General features: G+C 35.3%; 1 protein-coding gene across 2 annotated transcripts; it reads left to right on the forward strand.

Moving 5' to 3' along the window:
• Nucleotides 1-310: 310 nt before the first annotated feature.
• LOC140870291 (tubulin alpha-3 chain) lies at nucleotides 311-3,129 on the forward strand. 2 transcript variants are annotated; one of them, XM_073273007.1, is made up of 6 exons: nucleotides 311-522; nucleotides 1,120-1,334; nucleotides 1,449-1,648; nucleotides 1,830-2,338; nucleotides 2,613-2,735; nucleotides 2,818-3,129. In XM_073273007.1, the coding sequence occupies exons 1-6, from the start codon at nucleotides 410-412 to the stop codon at nucleotides 3,038-3,040; spliced, it is 1,383 nt and encodes a 460-aa protein (XP_073129108.1). In that variant the 5' UTR covers nucleotides 311-409; the 3' UTR covers nucleotides 3,041-3,129. The 2 variants fall into 2 exon arrangements, with proteins under 2 accessions (XP_073129108.1, XP_073129103.1); XM_073273002.1 differs by having other exon boundaries at nucleotides 315-522; nucleotides 2,613-3,129.
• The last annotated feature ends 11,039 nt before the right edge of the window (nucleotides 3,130-14,168 follow it).

The raw sequence follows: 14,168 nt of genomic DNA on the forward strand, positions 1-14,168 counted from the left end.
ATTAAAAATAAGATCCGATTAATGAGATGAATATTTATATTTTAAATGGGCTAATCAATCTCACAAATTAGATTCGTAAGACAGTCTAACAAAAAAGTCACTATTAATAAGAAGAGTGGAATGATATTATTTGAAATAGAATCCGGAGTAAAAGGGGTGGATGCATGGTGATTGCAAATGGAGTTGGAGGGTATGAGCGGCATTTCAATGCGAATGCTGAGCGAACAAATGAGGATAACGATGGATGGGTCCCACAGTGGCAGACTTGAATCCATTTATCAAATCCGGCTCTCAATTGGCTCTCACATCCGCTTCTGTCCCTTTTGGAGGCAATTCTCTCTCTATAAAAATCTCCCATTTAGGCCACAGATCCAGAGAGAGAAAGTTAGGGTTCGCACAGCACAGCAGGATGAGGGAGATTATCAGCATACACATTGGGCAGGCCGGGATTCAGGTTGGGAATTCTTGCTGGGAGTTGTATTGCCTCGAACATGACATCCATCCAGATGGGATGATGCCCAGGTTTTTTTTTTTTTTTTTAAAAAAAAAAAATTTGGTTTACCCCATTTTCTTTTCTGCATTGATCCGTGTGTTCGTGTATTCGGCATTCGTTTTCATGCTGTGGCCTGTGGGATCTTGTGATTTTTCATGTTTTGGTTGTTTTCTCTTCTGGGATGGGATGACCAATTGTTTGTCCCGGATATAGATTTTCTGGCTACGGGTTGTTTCTTAAGGAGTTTTTTTTTGGATTTTTAAGTTTCTTTGGGGCTACATTGTATCTGACACAAGTGTTTGTTAGCTCAATAGATCCGATGTTTTAGAGCAATTGTCGTTTTTAGTGTTGTATTGTTCTTCATAGGTGATTCCTTTTGTCCTTCTCAATTTTACTGATTGCTTATGATGTGTTGATCTATCCTTCTGTGTTATGGGGATTTGAAGAAGGGTGGAATGGGTTGGATTTTGTCTGCTTGTTGGGTTTGATCGGACATCTTTATGAGACATGATTATGTTTAGATATCTGATTCAAAAGAAGGAACTTTATCTAATTAAGCTTGCTTTTTGCTATTTTCAGTTTACTAATTCTGAATTTTGATGCATAAACTACTTGTGGATGTGCAGTGACACGTCGGTGGGTGTGGCCCATGATGCTTTCAACACCTTCTTTAGTGAGACTGGCTCAGGAAAGCATGTCCCGAGAGCTATCTTTGTTGATCTTGAACCTACTGTCATTGACGAAGTCAGGACAGGGGCCTATCGCCAGCTTTTTCACCCGGAACAGCTCATCTCCGGCAAAGAAGATGCTGCCAACAACTTTGCAAGAGGACATTATACAGGTAGAATCTTAATTTGCAGATTTAATGTCGTTTTTGCTTTACTTTTGACATATTGACGCATTGGTTGAATTGATGAACATACAAATTCCTTCGCCCATATTAATTTATTTGCAGTTGGGAAAGAGATTGTTGATCTATGCTTGGATAGGGTGAGGAAGTTGGCTGATAACTGCACCGGACTGCAAGGTTTTTTGGTCTTTAATGCAGTTGGTGGTGGTACCGGTTCTGGTTTGGGTTCTTTGCTATTGGAACGATTGTCTGTAGACTATGGGAAGAAATCAAAGCTTGGTTTCACAATTTATCCTTCTCCTCAGGTACTGAAATTGGACTTCGAGTTTCCCATGTAATCATTAGTCTCCAGATGCTGATACTTCATTAATTCTGGATCTTGATTGCGTGTCTCGATTCCAAGTGGCCTTTCTTGCTAGCTATGATGTCTTAATGACTTTAATTTGGACAATGTGTTTTAATTATGGTTTTTACTCCAAAATGCAGGTCTCCACTGCTGTTGTCGAGCCTTACAACAGTGTTCTCTCTACTCATTCGCTTCTTGAGCACACAGATGTTGTTGTGCTCCTGGACAATGAAGCCATTTATGATATCTGCAGAAGGTCTTTAGATATAGAGAGGCCTACATACACCAATTTGAACCGTTTGATTTCTCAAATCATCTCATCCCTCACTACTTCCCTACGATTTGATGGAGCCATCAACGTTGATGTTACAGAGTTCCAGACCAACCTTGTACCATATCCTCGTATCCATTTCATGCTCTCATCATATGCCCCCGTCATCTCAGCTGAGAAAGCATACCACGAGCAGCTATCAGTCCCTGAGATTACGAATGCAGTCTTTGAACCCTCAAGTATGATGGCGAAATGTGATCCGAGACATGGGAAGTACATGGCTTGTTGCTTGATGTACCGTGGTGATGTTGTTCCCAAGGATGTCAATGCCGCGGTTGCTACCATCAAAACTAAACGAACTGTTCAGTTTGTTGACTGGTAAGAGAACTGCAGATAAATTTCCTACCTGAGGAAGCTGAATTCATATCTTGTTACAATACTAGTAATTTTGCATCTTGGGTGATTTTGTCTTCTACTCCATCCAAATTTATTAGTTTTGACAATTTTCTCATAATTACCCATTTTGCCTGCCTGCCTTCGGTTTTTGGGCTGTTAATTGTTGCATTTATTACCAATTCTGTTTCTTGAGGTTTTGACTTGCACTGTTGTAGATCATGGTAACTTATTACGTTTGATCTTGTGACTTACACAGGTGCCCAACTGGCTTCAAGTGTGGAATCAACTATCAACCTCCAGCTGTCGTACCTGGAGGCGATCTTGCCAAGGTGCAGCGAGCAGTGTGCATGATCAGCAACAACACCGCAGTTGCCGAAGTGTTTTCACGTATTGACATCAAATTTGATCTCATGTATTCCAAGAGAGCATTTGTTCACTGGTATGTTGGCGAAGGAATGGAGGAAGGCGAGTTCAGCGAGGCTCGTGAAGATCTGGCCGCTCTCGAGAAAGATTATGAAGAAGTTGGCGCTGAAGGTGCAGATGATGAAGAGGAGGAAGGTGAAGATTATTAGAGTTGGTTGGCGGGTCGGGTCACATGCATGTTCTGTCAAATCATTGTGGGTTGGCTGTTGGCTAATCTCTCTCCCTACCCTTCATTTGTGTGCTATTATAATTGTTATGTGATCTGTGTATGATGCTGTTCTGTCTTTTGTTGGAAAATTGTTAAATGGTATTGTTATGTGATTTAAGTGATTTTTAAGTTTTAATCATTATGCCAAAAGATTTTTATATTATCAATAAAAATCGGGTGTCGGCCATTTTTTGAACCCAAGATATTTGTCCTCTTGTGATGTATGCAATTGTAAGACTTGAGAGTGAATGGTTCTTGTTGGTTTCGATATGGTGGGAGAATAAGGGGAAGTGCTATGATCCACCGGATGAATTTCACTTGGTAGATTTGGGCCTTTTATGGGGGCCGGATCCCATGAATAGGAGCCCGGGCCTCACATAATTATGTGAGGCTCGGGCTGTTTGGACGGCATATTTCACCCGGTGCAGCATAGAATAAGCCGAGAATCAGTTGGCACGAGATGTGATGTATTTATGATTTGGATGGAATAGGAATTTTTTTCATGATATTTCGTTGGGTTGTAGGTTTTGAAAATCAATTATAATTTATGTAAAGGAATTTAGTCAAGGGTAATTTTGGTAATTTAATAAAATTGAAAGATAAATGTAATATTTGAGATTGTTTATAAGAAACACTTTCAATTTTTTAATCATAAAATTTTGTATTAAAATTTTGCAGCTTGTATGACATCATTCCACGTAAATAAAGATTATGAGCTTCATAGGTTGGGATTCTCATGGACTTCTCTTGGTGATGAAATGACTCATAATCATCATTGTGATGATTATTTTAAGGTTAACTAACTAAGGGTGTAAAACTGGTGGTCTTTTTTTTTTTTTTTTAAACAAAATGATAATAATAATAAAAATAAATAAATAAATAAATAGAAGAGTAGTGTGGAGGAAACGCGACCATAAACATGAATAAATTTGCAAATAGTATCGGATATTCTATGTTTACAGTATCAATGCATTTTGCAGCACATGGACGGGTGAGTAGGAATGTCAATTTTCTTCGAACCCGATGAAGAATTCGATATCCGACCCGAATGGAGGAAGGTATGAAGATGTTTTTTGAACCCGATTAAATAAATGGGTAAATGGGTATGGGGATCTCGTATATGGGTATGGAGGCGGATGTAGTGATATCCTACCCATACCCGACCCGATACCCGATTAAATATAATATAAATATAAATTTATATTTATTTACATATTAATTTATATTAAAAAAATTCTGATTTAATTTTTTTTGTTGAATTATGTTAGTTGGATTTAACAATGAAATTTATTAATATAAATCTAACGCTGTTTTGTAGGCTAATAATGTTGAGATAAATTATTTACAATATTTTGTTATTTCTTATAATTCTTAGGTTATTAGGTTATTGATTTCTTTTATCTTTTATTTTTTTTCTCTTATAAATTTGATATAAAATCTGATAAATAAGCATATTTTTATCAAAATAATTCAAATTTGAACAAATGTATTTGTATGAGGTATGTAGATAAATGGGGGATGGGTAGGGTATGGATATCCGATACTCCGACGAGTATGAGGATGGGGATGAAATTGAATACCCGACGGTTATGGGTATGAGTATGAGGATGGATTTAATAAATGGGTATGGAGATGGATACGTGATATCCTACCCATTGCCATTCCTAAGGGTGAGGACTCTATTATTGGCCACGATCAGCTCACAATGCAGCACATTACTTAGCTCATTGATTTTCTTCCTAATTTCAATATAATTATATAGGTAGGGTTTTTTTTTTTTTTTTGGGGGGGTTGTCTTTTAAGTGTATACTCCAACTTTTATATTTAATAGTATTTTTTCCTTTTTTTTCTTCTCTTTTTTTTTTTAACTAATTATCAGAAAATATGCAACCATTTTTAATGAATTAAATAAAATATGAAGCTTGTTTATAAACTTTTTGTTTCCAATTATTTTTTTCATCTGTGTAAAAAAAACAGACAAGTTTATATATTTGAAACTAAAAAAGCATATAAAATACACTTATCATGATTGATAATCCCGTAAATTCTTGGGTCTTAACGAGGCTCAATATGCTTGTTGCGAAAGATGAATAAGATATGTTATTTTTTTTATCTAGATATTCGCGCATATATCAAAATAATGAAAGAATCTTTGATAAAAATGAATGTTTGAATTCAAAAAAGAAACAAATAATCCTATAGTCTTCACATTTTGGGGATTCTTCTAGGGTTCATCAATAAATACTCATGTTTGGTTCATTATTAACACACAATATGTAATAATCCGATTCCTATTTTCATGTGGTTAAAATTTAAACATGATCGATGATTATTAATTTAAACAAATCAACTGCACAATCGAGTTCAAAATACCATTTCCAAGCTTCGGGTCTTCCAAAGACTTTGGAATCTCTAAAGGTAGTAATAGATCGTATGTATTTTAATTAATAATATGTGCAGAAGCGTCTTATAAAAAAAAAAGAAAACACAAAGTTACAACATGATCTTTATTCAACCGATAAAACTGGATTATTCTTATCATTATACATAGACCAATAGAAATGACATTAATTTATATGACAAAACAGACTCTGAAGAACATAACATTGACTACATAAACACAAGATCAGAACTTATTCGAGACAATAGACTAATCATTCACTGACATTTCCTTCCTTCTCCATTTCAGTGAGACCTAGCTCTGGAAATTACAATAGATAGAAAATATAAAGGTTAAGTTTTTAAAAACTTAGTGAGATTAAATAATGATTCATAGGATAATATAATTCTTTGAAATAGTAATAAACATTAGGGAGTAACAAAACTCATATATGTGTGTAAGAATTCAATAGTTTAGTAATAACCATTTCGATGATGATGATGATGACGACGACGACGACGATGACGATGATGATGACGACGACGACGGCGACGACAACGACGATGATGATGATGATGATGATGAGCCAAAGTTAACAAATATACCCGGACCGAAGTCATGTTGCTCAGATGAACCAAATACCCGAGTTTAACCCGTTGTTAATTGGACTCCCAGAGGGTGTTTGGGAGAGCTTTTAAGCTCTTAAAAATAGCTTTTAAGCTGTTTTAGAGCTTAAAAGATCTTCGAATCTGTTTGGTAAATTTTTTTAGAAACAGCTTATAAGCTGTTTTTAAAAAAGTAAGGGAGGATGTACTTTTTCAAAAAAAATCTTATTTTAGCATTCTGTTTCTCTAAAATATCCTTAAATATTTTAATAAATCTCGATCATATCCTTCACCTATTAAATATTAAATATTATTTTTTTAAAAAAATTCCAAATCACATAAATTTTTCTAAAATAAAAATATTATAACAATTTTATTTTTAATATATGTTTATTCTAAAACTATTTTCATATATGTATAACTTGAAACATTATTTTCAACTAATTATATCTTTTTTGGTAATTTCGACAATAAAAAAATCTTATAATACCAAACATATCAACATCTTTAAGTTATTTAAAATAAGTTTATCTAAACACTTTAACAGCCATTTTTTTAAAATAAGCTCTAAGCTCTTAAAACAGCTTTTAAGCTCTAGGAGCTTATAAGCTCTTTTTAATAAGTTTAGTCAAACACCCTCTCAATATCCAAACCGAAGTCTATTGTCCAAGGCTCTTTCTTGGTTAATTATCTTATTCATTCAATCATTTGATCTTTCAATCATACATTCATTCGACGTTCGACTATGAACCAAGACATTATTTGAATCAAAGAAATACAATAATCATGTATAAGCAGAAAATAATCAACAAATTAAAACAGGATGAATAATTTTTGTGATGATGTCTTATTATAATTTCTAGGCCGAATGCCATAAAGTGCTGCACAAAAAGATAACATTCCTCACCTTAGTAACTTACTGTATTTGAGTGTGAACATCCAAAAATTAAGAAAATCCTATTGATCATGGTGATGATCATTAGTATAAAATAAATGAACTCCCTTGAAATTTACCAATGTACGTATAATTAACTCATAACTTTATAATATTTGTTTAGTGCCTTAGATAACTTTGGAATCTTTTGGAGATTATAAAGAATCCTAAAAGTATGTTTAGAATTAAAATCTGTCTTTAAAATCTAGCTAAAAGTTAATATTCTTTTGAAGTTACAACCCCTTTTTAAAAAATGATCCAATAATCAAAATTATAAAATAATTATTGTATGAACTCGAAATGTAACATTTTATCTACCATTCTTTTACTTTAAACAACCTATTATCCTATGAAAAGGGGTATATAAATAAAAAAAAACTTTCTAGTATTTTTAATATAAAAAAGGGCAAGTGCGAAAGTATAAAAACGTTATTGGAATTTTCATAATATCTTTGCAATATTAGAAGATATATACACTCATCCAAAAGTTTATAGGATCAATGTGTATAGAATCATAAAAACAATAATAGTATTAGATTTTAAAAATTCACAGAAATTAAAATAATCTTCCAAAATTTATGAAACTTGTACAGTAGCCTAGAATAATTCTGGAAAAGTCACGGAAATGAAAATTTCTATTTTTCGCCGGCGCATGGTCGGTCTCCGGCTACCATGCACGGCCAATATTTTTACCATAGATGTATTTTGTGATTTTCTACATTTTTCCTTCAATACGTTTCCTTAAATTCCTAGTCAAAATTCACCAAAATTGGAATAACTTACTGTGACTTATACTCTATTTGATTGAAGAAAAAAATACTATTTCCGACGACATTTCTAGGAAAAATATTGGTACTTAATAAAACTATGAAACGTTGAAGCAACTTTCATGTTATGACTATGATCATATACCATGAATAAAGATATGAAAAACGAGGGCGAAAACAACACCTGAAGATAGATTTTTGGACACTGTTTTCCTTTTTGGGCAGCAGTAGTTTATGAATTTTAAGAGAAATTGGTTGATCCTTTTTTGAAATCTCATACACCGATCTCTTTCTGGATAGTCTAAATATTTTGCGTAATTTTTTTGAAATTTTTTGAAAGGGTTTTGAGGTATAAGTATTCTCCCTCTTTTTTAACACTTTAGAACACAATTCTCACATCCATTCATCTTTCTGCTTTAGACTAGCAATGATCACATAAATTTGAAATGAAATTGATAAAATGAAGTAGATGAAAGGTTTCTATATATAGGAAAGAACTAAGCATTTCATCCCATCCATGGATGTTACTTTTCGATCACCGGTTAAACATTAATGGTGGAGGTGGAGTGGTGATCAAGAAATCCGAAAAAAATATACATATGTATAGAGATTATTATATTATTTAATATATATATATATATATATATATATATATATATATATATATAGAGTTTCTTTCAAGTGTCCACCTACTATGCCCTTCACCATACTCACCAATGATTTTGCACTATTCTATTGGATGTGATAAAGATGTGATATATATATAGAGTTTTGCTATGCTGCCCAACTCCGGTGCCCACCTTGTTGGAAAAAACTGGCGATCAGATCAATCACGATTGATACCCGGTGCAGCGGAAGTTTAAAAATTTTATCATGGAACAATTCCATGGTGTGGGTATCAACCATTCAATTAAATTATTGTGTGTGTAAAATTCAAATAACAATTAATTAAATTTTACCTTCAATCTCGAATCGAGATTAATGGACACCACACAGATTTCTCTACGCTTCTTGTATCTCCCAGGAACTGATGAACTCCTTCAATCAGGTCCACGAATGGGGTTTAAATCCCTCTGATAGATTGCACTAGAAAATCTATCAGAAGTTTTTCTGCGAAGAGATTAAACGAATCTGATTCGTTATTCCTGACTGCGATTCAAAATCACAGACCGAAATTTCTCGGGCAGAGAACAGGGAGGGGACGGCCGAAAACTTTTGAGAGAGAGGAGGGTTTCGATTTTCTGTCTCAAAAATTATGAGTTGTTGTGTCTAATTTCTGTACTGCAATAACTTATTTATAATGCAGGCCACTAACACCTTAGGGCCCATTAGTCATAAGTTGAGGCCCGACAAGCAAAGCCCGCTCGTTCAGAAATTAATATAAAATTCATCGTGACTCCGATTGATAAACCGATTTTACCAATGTGCACAGAAACCATTTCTGCACATTTTAAAGTCAAAATAAATTTTTCTGAATCCGAATTCAGTGGTTTCCTAAAATGTCCATCCCTATGTCATTTTAGGAAATCCTACTCCCTTACTCTTATTTAAGAAGTCCAACTCCTTATTTCATTAAATTTAACTCTTTAAATTTAACTATCTCAACGGGGATTAAAACTCCATTACACTGTGTGACCCTCAATGGTTCAGGGATACAGCTAGCCGTGGGCTCACAACTCCTTGTGACTCGGAACAACACTTTCCGACTTGCCCAACGAATCATGGTAAAGCGCCTAGCAATATCGCCCCATGATTCCCTAGGTATCACTGATAGTGCCTACAAGAACCAGTAGATTTTGGTTAGCGTACAGCACGGTCCCTTCATCCATATATCCCGATCGAATCAACAACCATTGGTATATCGAGAGTCGCTCAAGATTCGATAACTATGCAATGCATCTTGAAGATCAAATTAGTGACATCGCATGTGCTACTAAGAAACCATTTCTTAAATCACATCAAGTACTCTGGCCAGAGATTTGTCACACTAATATCTCCTCAGATCGCATAGGATATCCACACTCGCAAGTATGTGGTGAATCCTTGACAACAATGCATTGACTCCTATATGTGTCGTAACTGTACCCAATCTCGACACCTGATGACCCCCATAGAGTCGGTAAACGAGTCAAAGCACAGCACTAGCATATAGAGTCTCCATGATGTTTCAAGTCGTAAGGACTAATGGTGTACAACCAAAACCGCGGACTTTATCCACTCGATAAGTGATAACCACTTGGAAAGTCCGGATAGGGTAGTTCGATTATTCATCCTATGAATATCCATTTTTGCATGCTTCGAACATCTCCATGTTCCCTACCAATGAAACGTGGTACTCCGCATCGCAAATGCTAGTCTCAAACTCGAGCGATCCTTATCCTTATTATCGGACGGCTCAATCGACTAGGAACGGTTTTAGAATATACAGTGACTATAAGATGTATTTCATGATAGACATCCCCATGTTCTACCACATCTTACATACACTATAGTATATTCAAGGTCTTTATCAAAACAACAATAGTATATCACAATATAACAATATGAAGTAATATAAAGTCATTGCCATTAATAAAAGTGTAAATAATATTAAACAAAAGATTGTTTATACAAAGAGTCATCAAAGCCCATAGCCACACAGTTGGCTCACTGGGCACCCACTCTTACACACCTTCATGCCCACGTATGAGGTGACACTCATCCATTAGATGAACCATTTGTATATGATTCTGTTACGCCTTAAACGCATACAAATCTCGTGTTATGAGATTAATGTTTTTAATGCATTAACAAGTCTCATAATATTATGTTTTGATGATTACAAAACTCGGTTAATTGTTACTAACCATTTAAAGTGAGATTTTACAGATTAGATTTATTGATGATTAAATTCTTGGAAGCTATTTTGAAGCTATACATGTATTTATAAAGTCTTGTATTGCTCATTGAATGGATGAAACATTGTTAAGAGATATTTAGAAAAAGACAAGAAGAAGCCAAAGTATGGAGCAGCAACTTTCGAAAATTACTGGAAATTTTCTAAAATCGGATCTCCACCAGTCATAATCTAGATAAAGAAGTGTTACATGTATTGTCGAAATTTGAGAGCAATCCAACGACTAGAATGAGAGATATGAATTTTTTCATATATGCTGCACAGTACCCACTTCTGCAAGGAACGAAACCATGAAGATTCAACTTCAGAGAATAACTGGGAATATTTGAGAAATCTAAATCCAATCTCCACCGATCAGATACAAGATCTCCAAATTTCAGGTCAATCCAACGGATGGATTGGGAGATATGAATTTTTCAAATTTGTTGCACAGAACAAGTTTGAAAACATGATGAAGCGACTTCCGAAAAATACTGGGCATGATTTATTCTTCAAATCAAATCTTCACCGTTTCGAATGAAGATCCAGATGTTTTAAAGCTTTGTTTTAAATTTCAGATCAATCCAACGGTTAGATTGTGAGATATAATTTTTCCACAAAATCCGCTCAGTGCTGGGAAAAAGTAGGCAGCGGCGCCGAACACTTTTTGTCACTCCTTGACTTCTCAACACACGCCTCATGCACTCAAATCAGATTCAAATCTTTGCAAACTATAAATAGAGGCCATCCAAGGTCATTTGGAGACATCCCAACTCATCTCTTCTCTCCTTTGCAAGCAATTTCTCACTATCAAAGTGTTTGTGTGATATATTTGAGAGTGTTTGTAAAAATAGTTTGTGAGTTGGTTGTGCTATTGTTGTAAACACTTGAGTGTGAAGCCAAGTGTGTTGTGCTATCGTTGTAAGCACTTGAGTGTGAAGCCAAGTGTTTGTATTGAGGCTATCCTTGGAGCCCTTAAGGCCAAGTGTTCGAGTTGTATCGGCGCGGTGATCGTGTTGAATTGTACGGCTATCTTTGGAGCCATCAAGGCCAAAAGTTGAAGTGCTAGTGGATCCTTGGTTAATCGATCTTAACCAAGTAGGGGAGACGTAGACGATTTATCGTCAAACTTCCATAAACACCTCTTATCCCTTTTACTGCTTTATTTACATTACGCATTTATTTACTGCACTTATATTTGATTGCTTTAAGTCTTCCGCTTGCGTACTTGCATAATTGCTTTAAATTGCTAAAGTTGCCAATAGAACCTAAATCTCCTCCTCCCCCCCCCCCCCCCAATTAGGTTCTAACAAGTGGTATCAATGACACATTTTTCAAAATATTTTCAAAAAGGTTTTTATGGCAAATCTAGCGAGCGACTATGCTCAAGGGCAATCAACAAATCGTCCTCCTCTTTTCAATGGCATAAACTACGGATATTGGAAAAACCGAATGTCCCTATATATCCAATCCGTAGACTATGACCTTTGGAAAGTTACTGTAAAAGGTCCCTACATACCTACTAAAGAGGTTGAGGGTGTCAAAATTCCTAAGGGAATGGACGACTTTTCTAAGGAGGATATGAAACTAATATCTCAAAATGCTAAAGCCATGAATATTCTTCATTGTTCCTTAGATATGAACGAGTACAACCGGATCTCAATGTGCTCATCCGCTAAAGAGATATGGGACAAGTTGGAGATATGCCATGAAGGGACTAATCAAGTCAAAGAAACGAAGATCGATCTACTCCAACTCAAATATGAAATATTCGAGATGGAATCAAATGAAGATTTAGATACTATGTTCCGAAGGCTTACTCAAATTATCAATGATCTAGCCCAACTCGGGGAACAATATCCAACCAAACAAGTGTGGAGGAGAGCTCTACGCGCCTTACCCTAGGAGTGGGATGCCAAGAGGACGGCTATCATAGAATCCAACAAAGGCGACACCGCTTCCTATGACCTTGATCAACTTCATGGGACTCTAAAAACCCATGAGTTGGAACTGTCAACAAGGAAGGAAATAAAGAAAGAAGATATCAAGGCAAAGGGGATTGCTCTATCTAGCCAATCCAAAGAAGATGAAGATAATGATATGGCACTCTTTGCAAGAAAATTCAAAAGATTTATGCGAGGAAACAACTTCAAAAAGAAGACGGACAAAGAAGTTACCTGCTACAACTGTCAACAACAAGGCCACTATGCAAATGAGTGTCCTCTCAAGAAGAAAGTTGACAAGAAAAAGAAGAAAGCACTCATAGCCACTTGGAGTGATAGCGACGATGACGAGGAGGAAGCAAACATCTGCCTCATGGCTAAAAGTGATGACATCGTCTCCGACGACGATGACGAGGTACCTTCCTATGACGAACTACTACATGCATATAAAAACATGTTGATATGGCTAAATCTCTTAGAAAAGAAAATAAAAAGCTCAAACATGAATTAGAGACTAAGGGACATGAAAACGTAAGATTAAAGGATGACATAGCCCACTTAGAAAAATCTTTTAATAAGTTCAATGTCAGTAGTAATAAATTGAATAATCTACTTAGCATGCAGAAATATAGTTTTGATAAGGGTGGAATAGGGTACGGTAAGAAATCAATAGACTTTACTAGTCTAATTGCTAAAGCAAAAATGAGATCACCCCCTACATGCTCTTATTGTTGTAAAATTGGTCATGCTAGATATAAATGTAGATCCTTGAGATTTCAATATGATCAAAAGAGTTATATGAAATGGAGGCCTAAGAGTACTTAACAACTCATTAGTTGGCATTATGAGATCATGATCTAAGGGAGTTCATCATAGACCGGTTTAAACTGCCTTGACTTGCGACTGGTCTTCCTGATGAACGCTGCTCTGTCCAAGGAAATAGGTTTTTAAAGAGGCCATAGCCCTACCTACTACTGGGAGCACTCTTAGAAAGTGGCGATGATGTTGCTATGAGAGACTGAACTCATAGAAGTCTATTTTGTATCTCTCTTTTCTAACAATGTGGACCCAAAAGAACTAAAGGGTACCAAAATCAATTCTTGCAGGGAAATAGGAAAACTGTTCTTCCTAGCATATGGTATCTAGACAGTGGATGTTCTAGACATATGACTGGGAACAAAGATCTACTCCAATCCATCAAAACAAATGAGAAGGGAACTGTCACCTTTGAAGACAACAACAAAGGAGTAATTGAAGGAATCGGCTCAATAGGTATATCTAAATCCTGCTTGATTGATGATGTACTCCTAGTGAAAGGGCTTAAACATAATCTACAAAGCATAAGTCAATTGTGCGATAGAGGTTATGAAGTCAAATTCACTCCCCAACACTGCACTATATCACTCATGACTGACAAATCCATAAATTTCAAAGGATATAGAAGTGAAAATGTATACAAGGTTTCTTTAAACAATTTATCTTTATCAAATATTAAAAGCCTTGTATCCTTTGAATGTTGATGACAACATTCTTTGGAATAGACGACTAGGTCATGTTGGTCCTAGTACCATAGAAAAACTTTTTAAACTTGATTTAGTTTTTGGTATGCCAAAACTCAATTTAAAATTAGATTCTGTTTGTGATGCGTGTTAACTTGGCAAACATACAAGAGAATCT

Source organism: Henckelia pumila, chromosome 1 (assembly GCF_033568475.1).
Source record: "Henckelia pumila isolate YLH828 chromosome 1, ASM3356847v2, whole genome shotgun sequence".
Lineage (NCBI taxonomy): Eukaryota > Viridiplantae > Streptophyta > Magnoliopsida > Lamiales > Gesneriaceae > Henckelia > Henckelia pumila.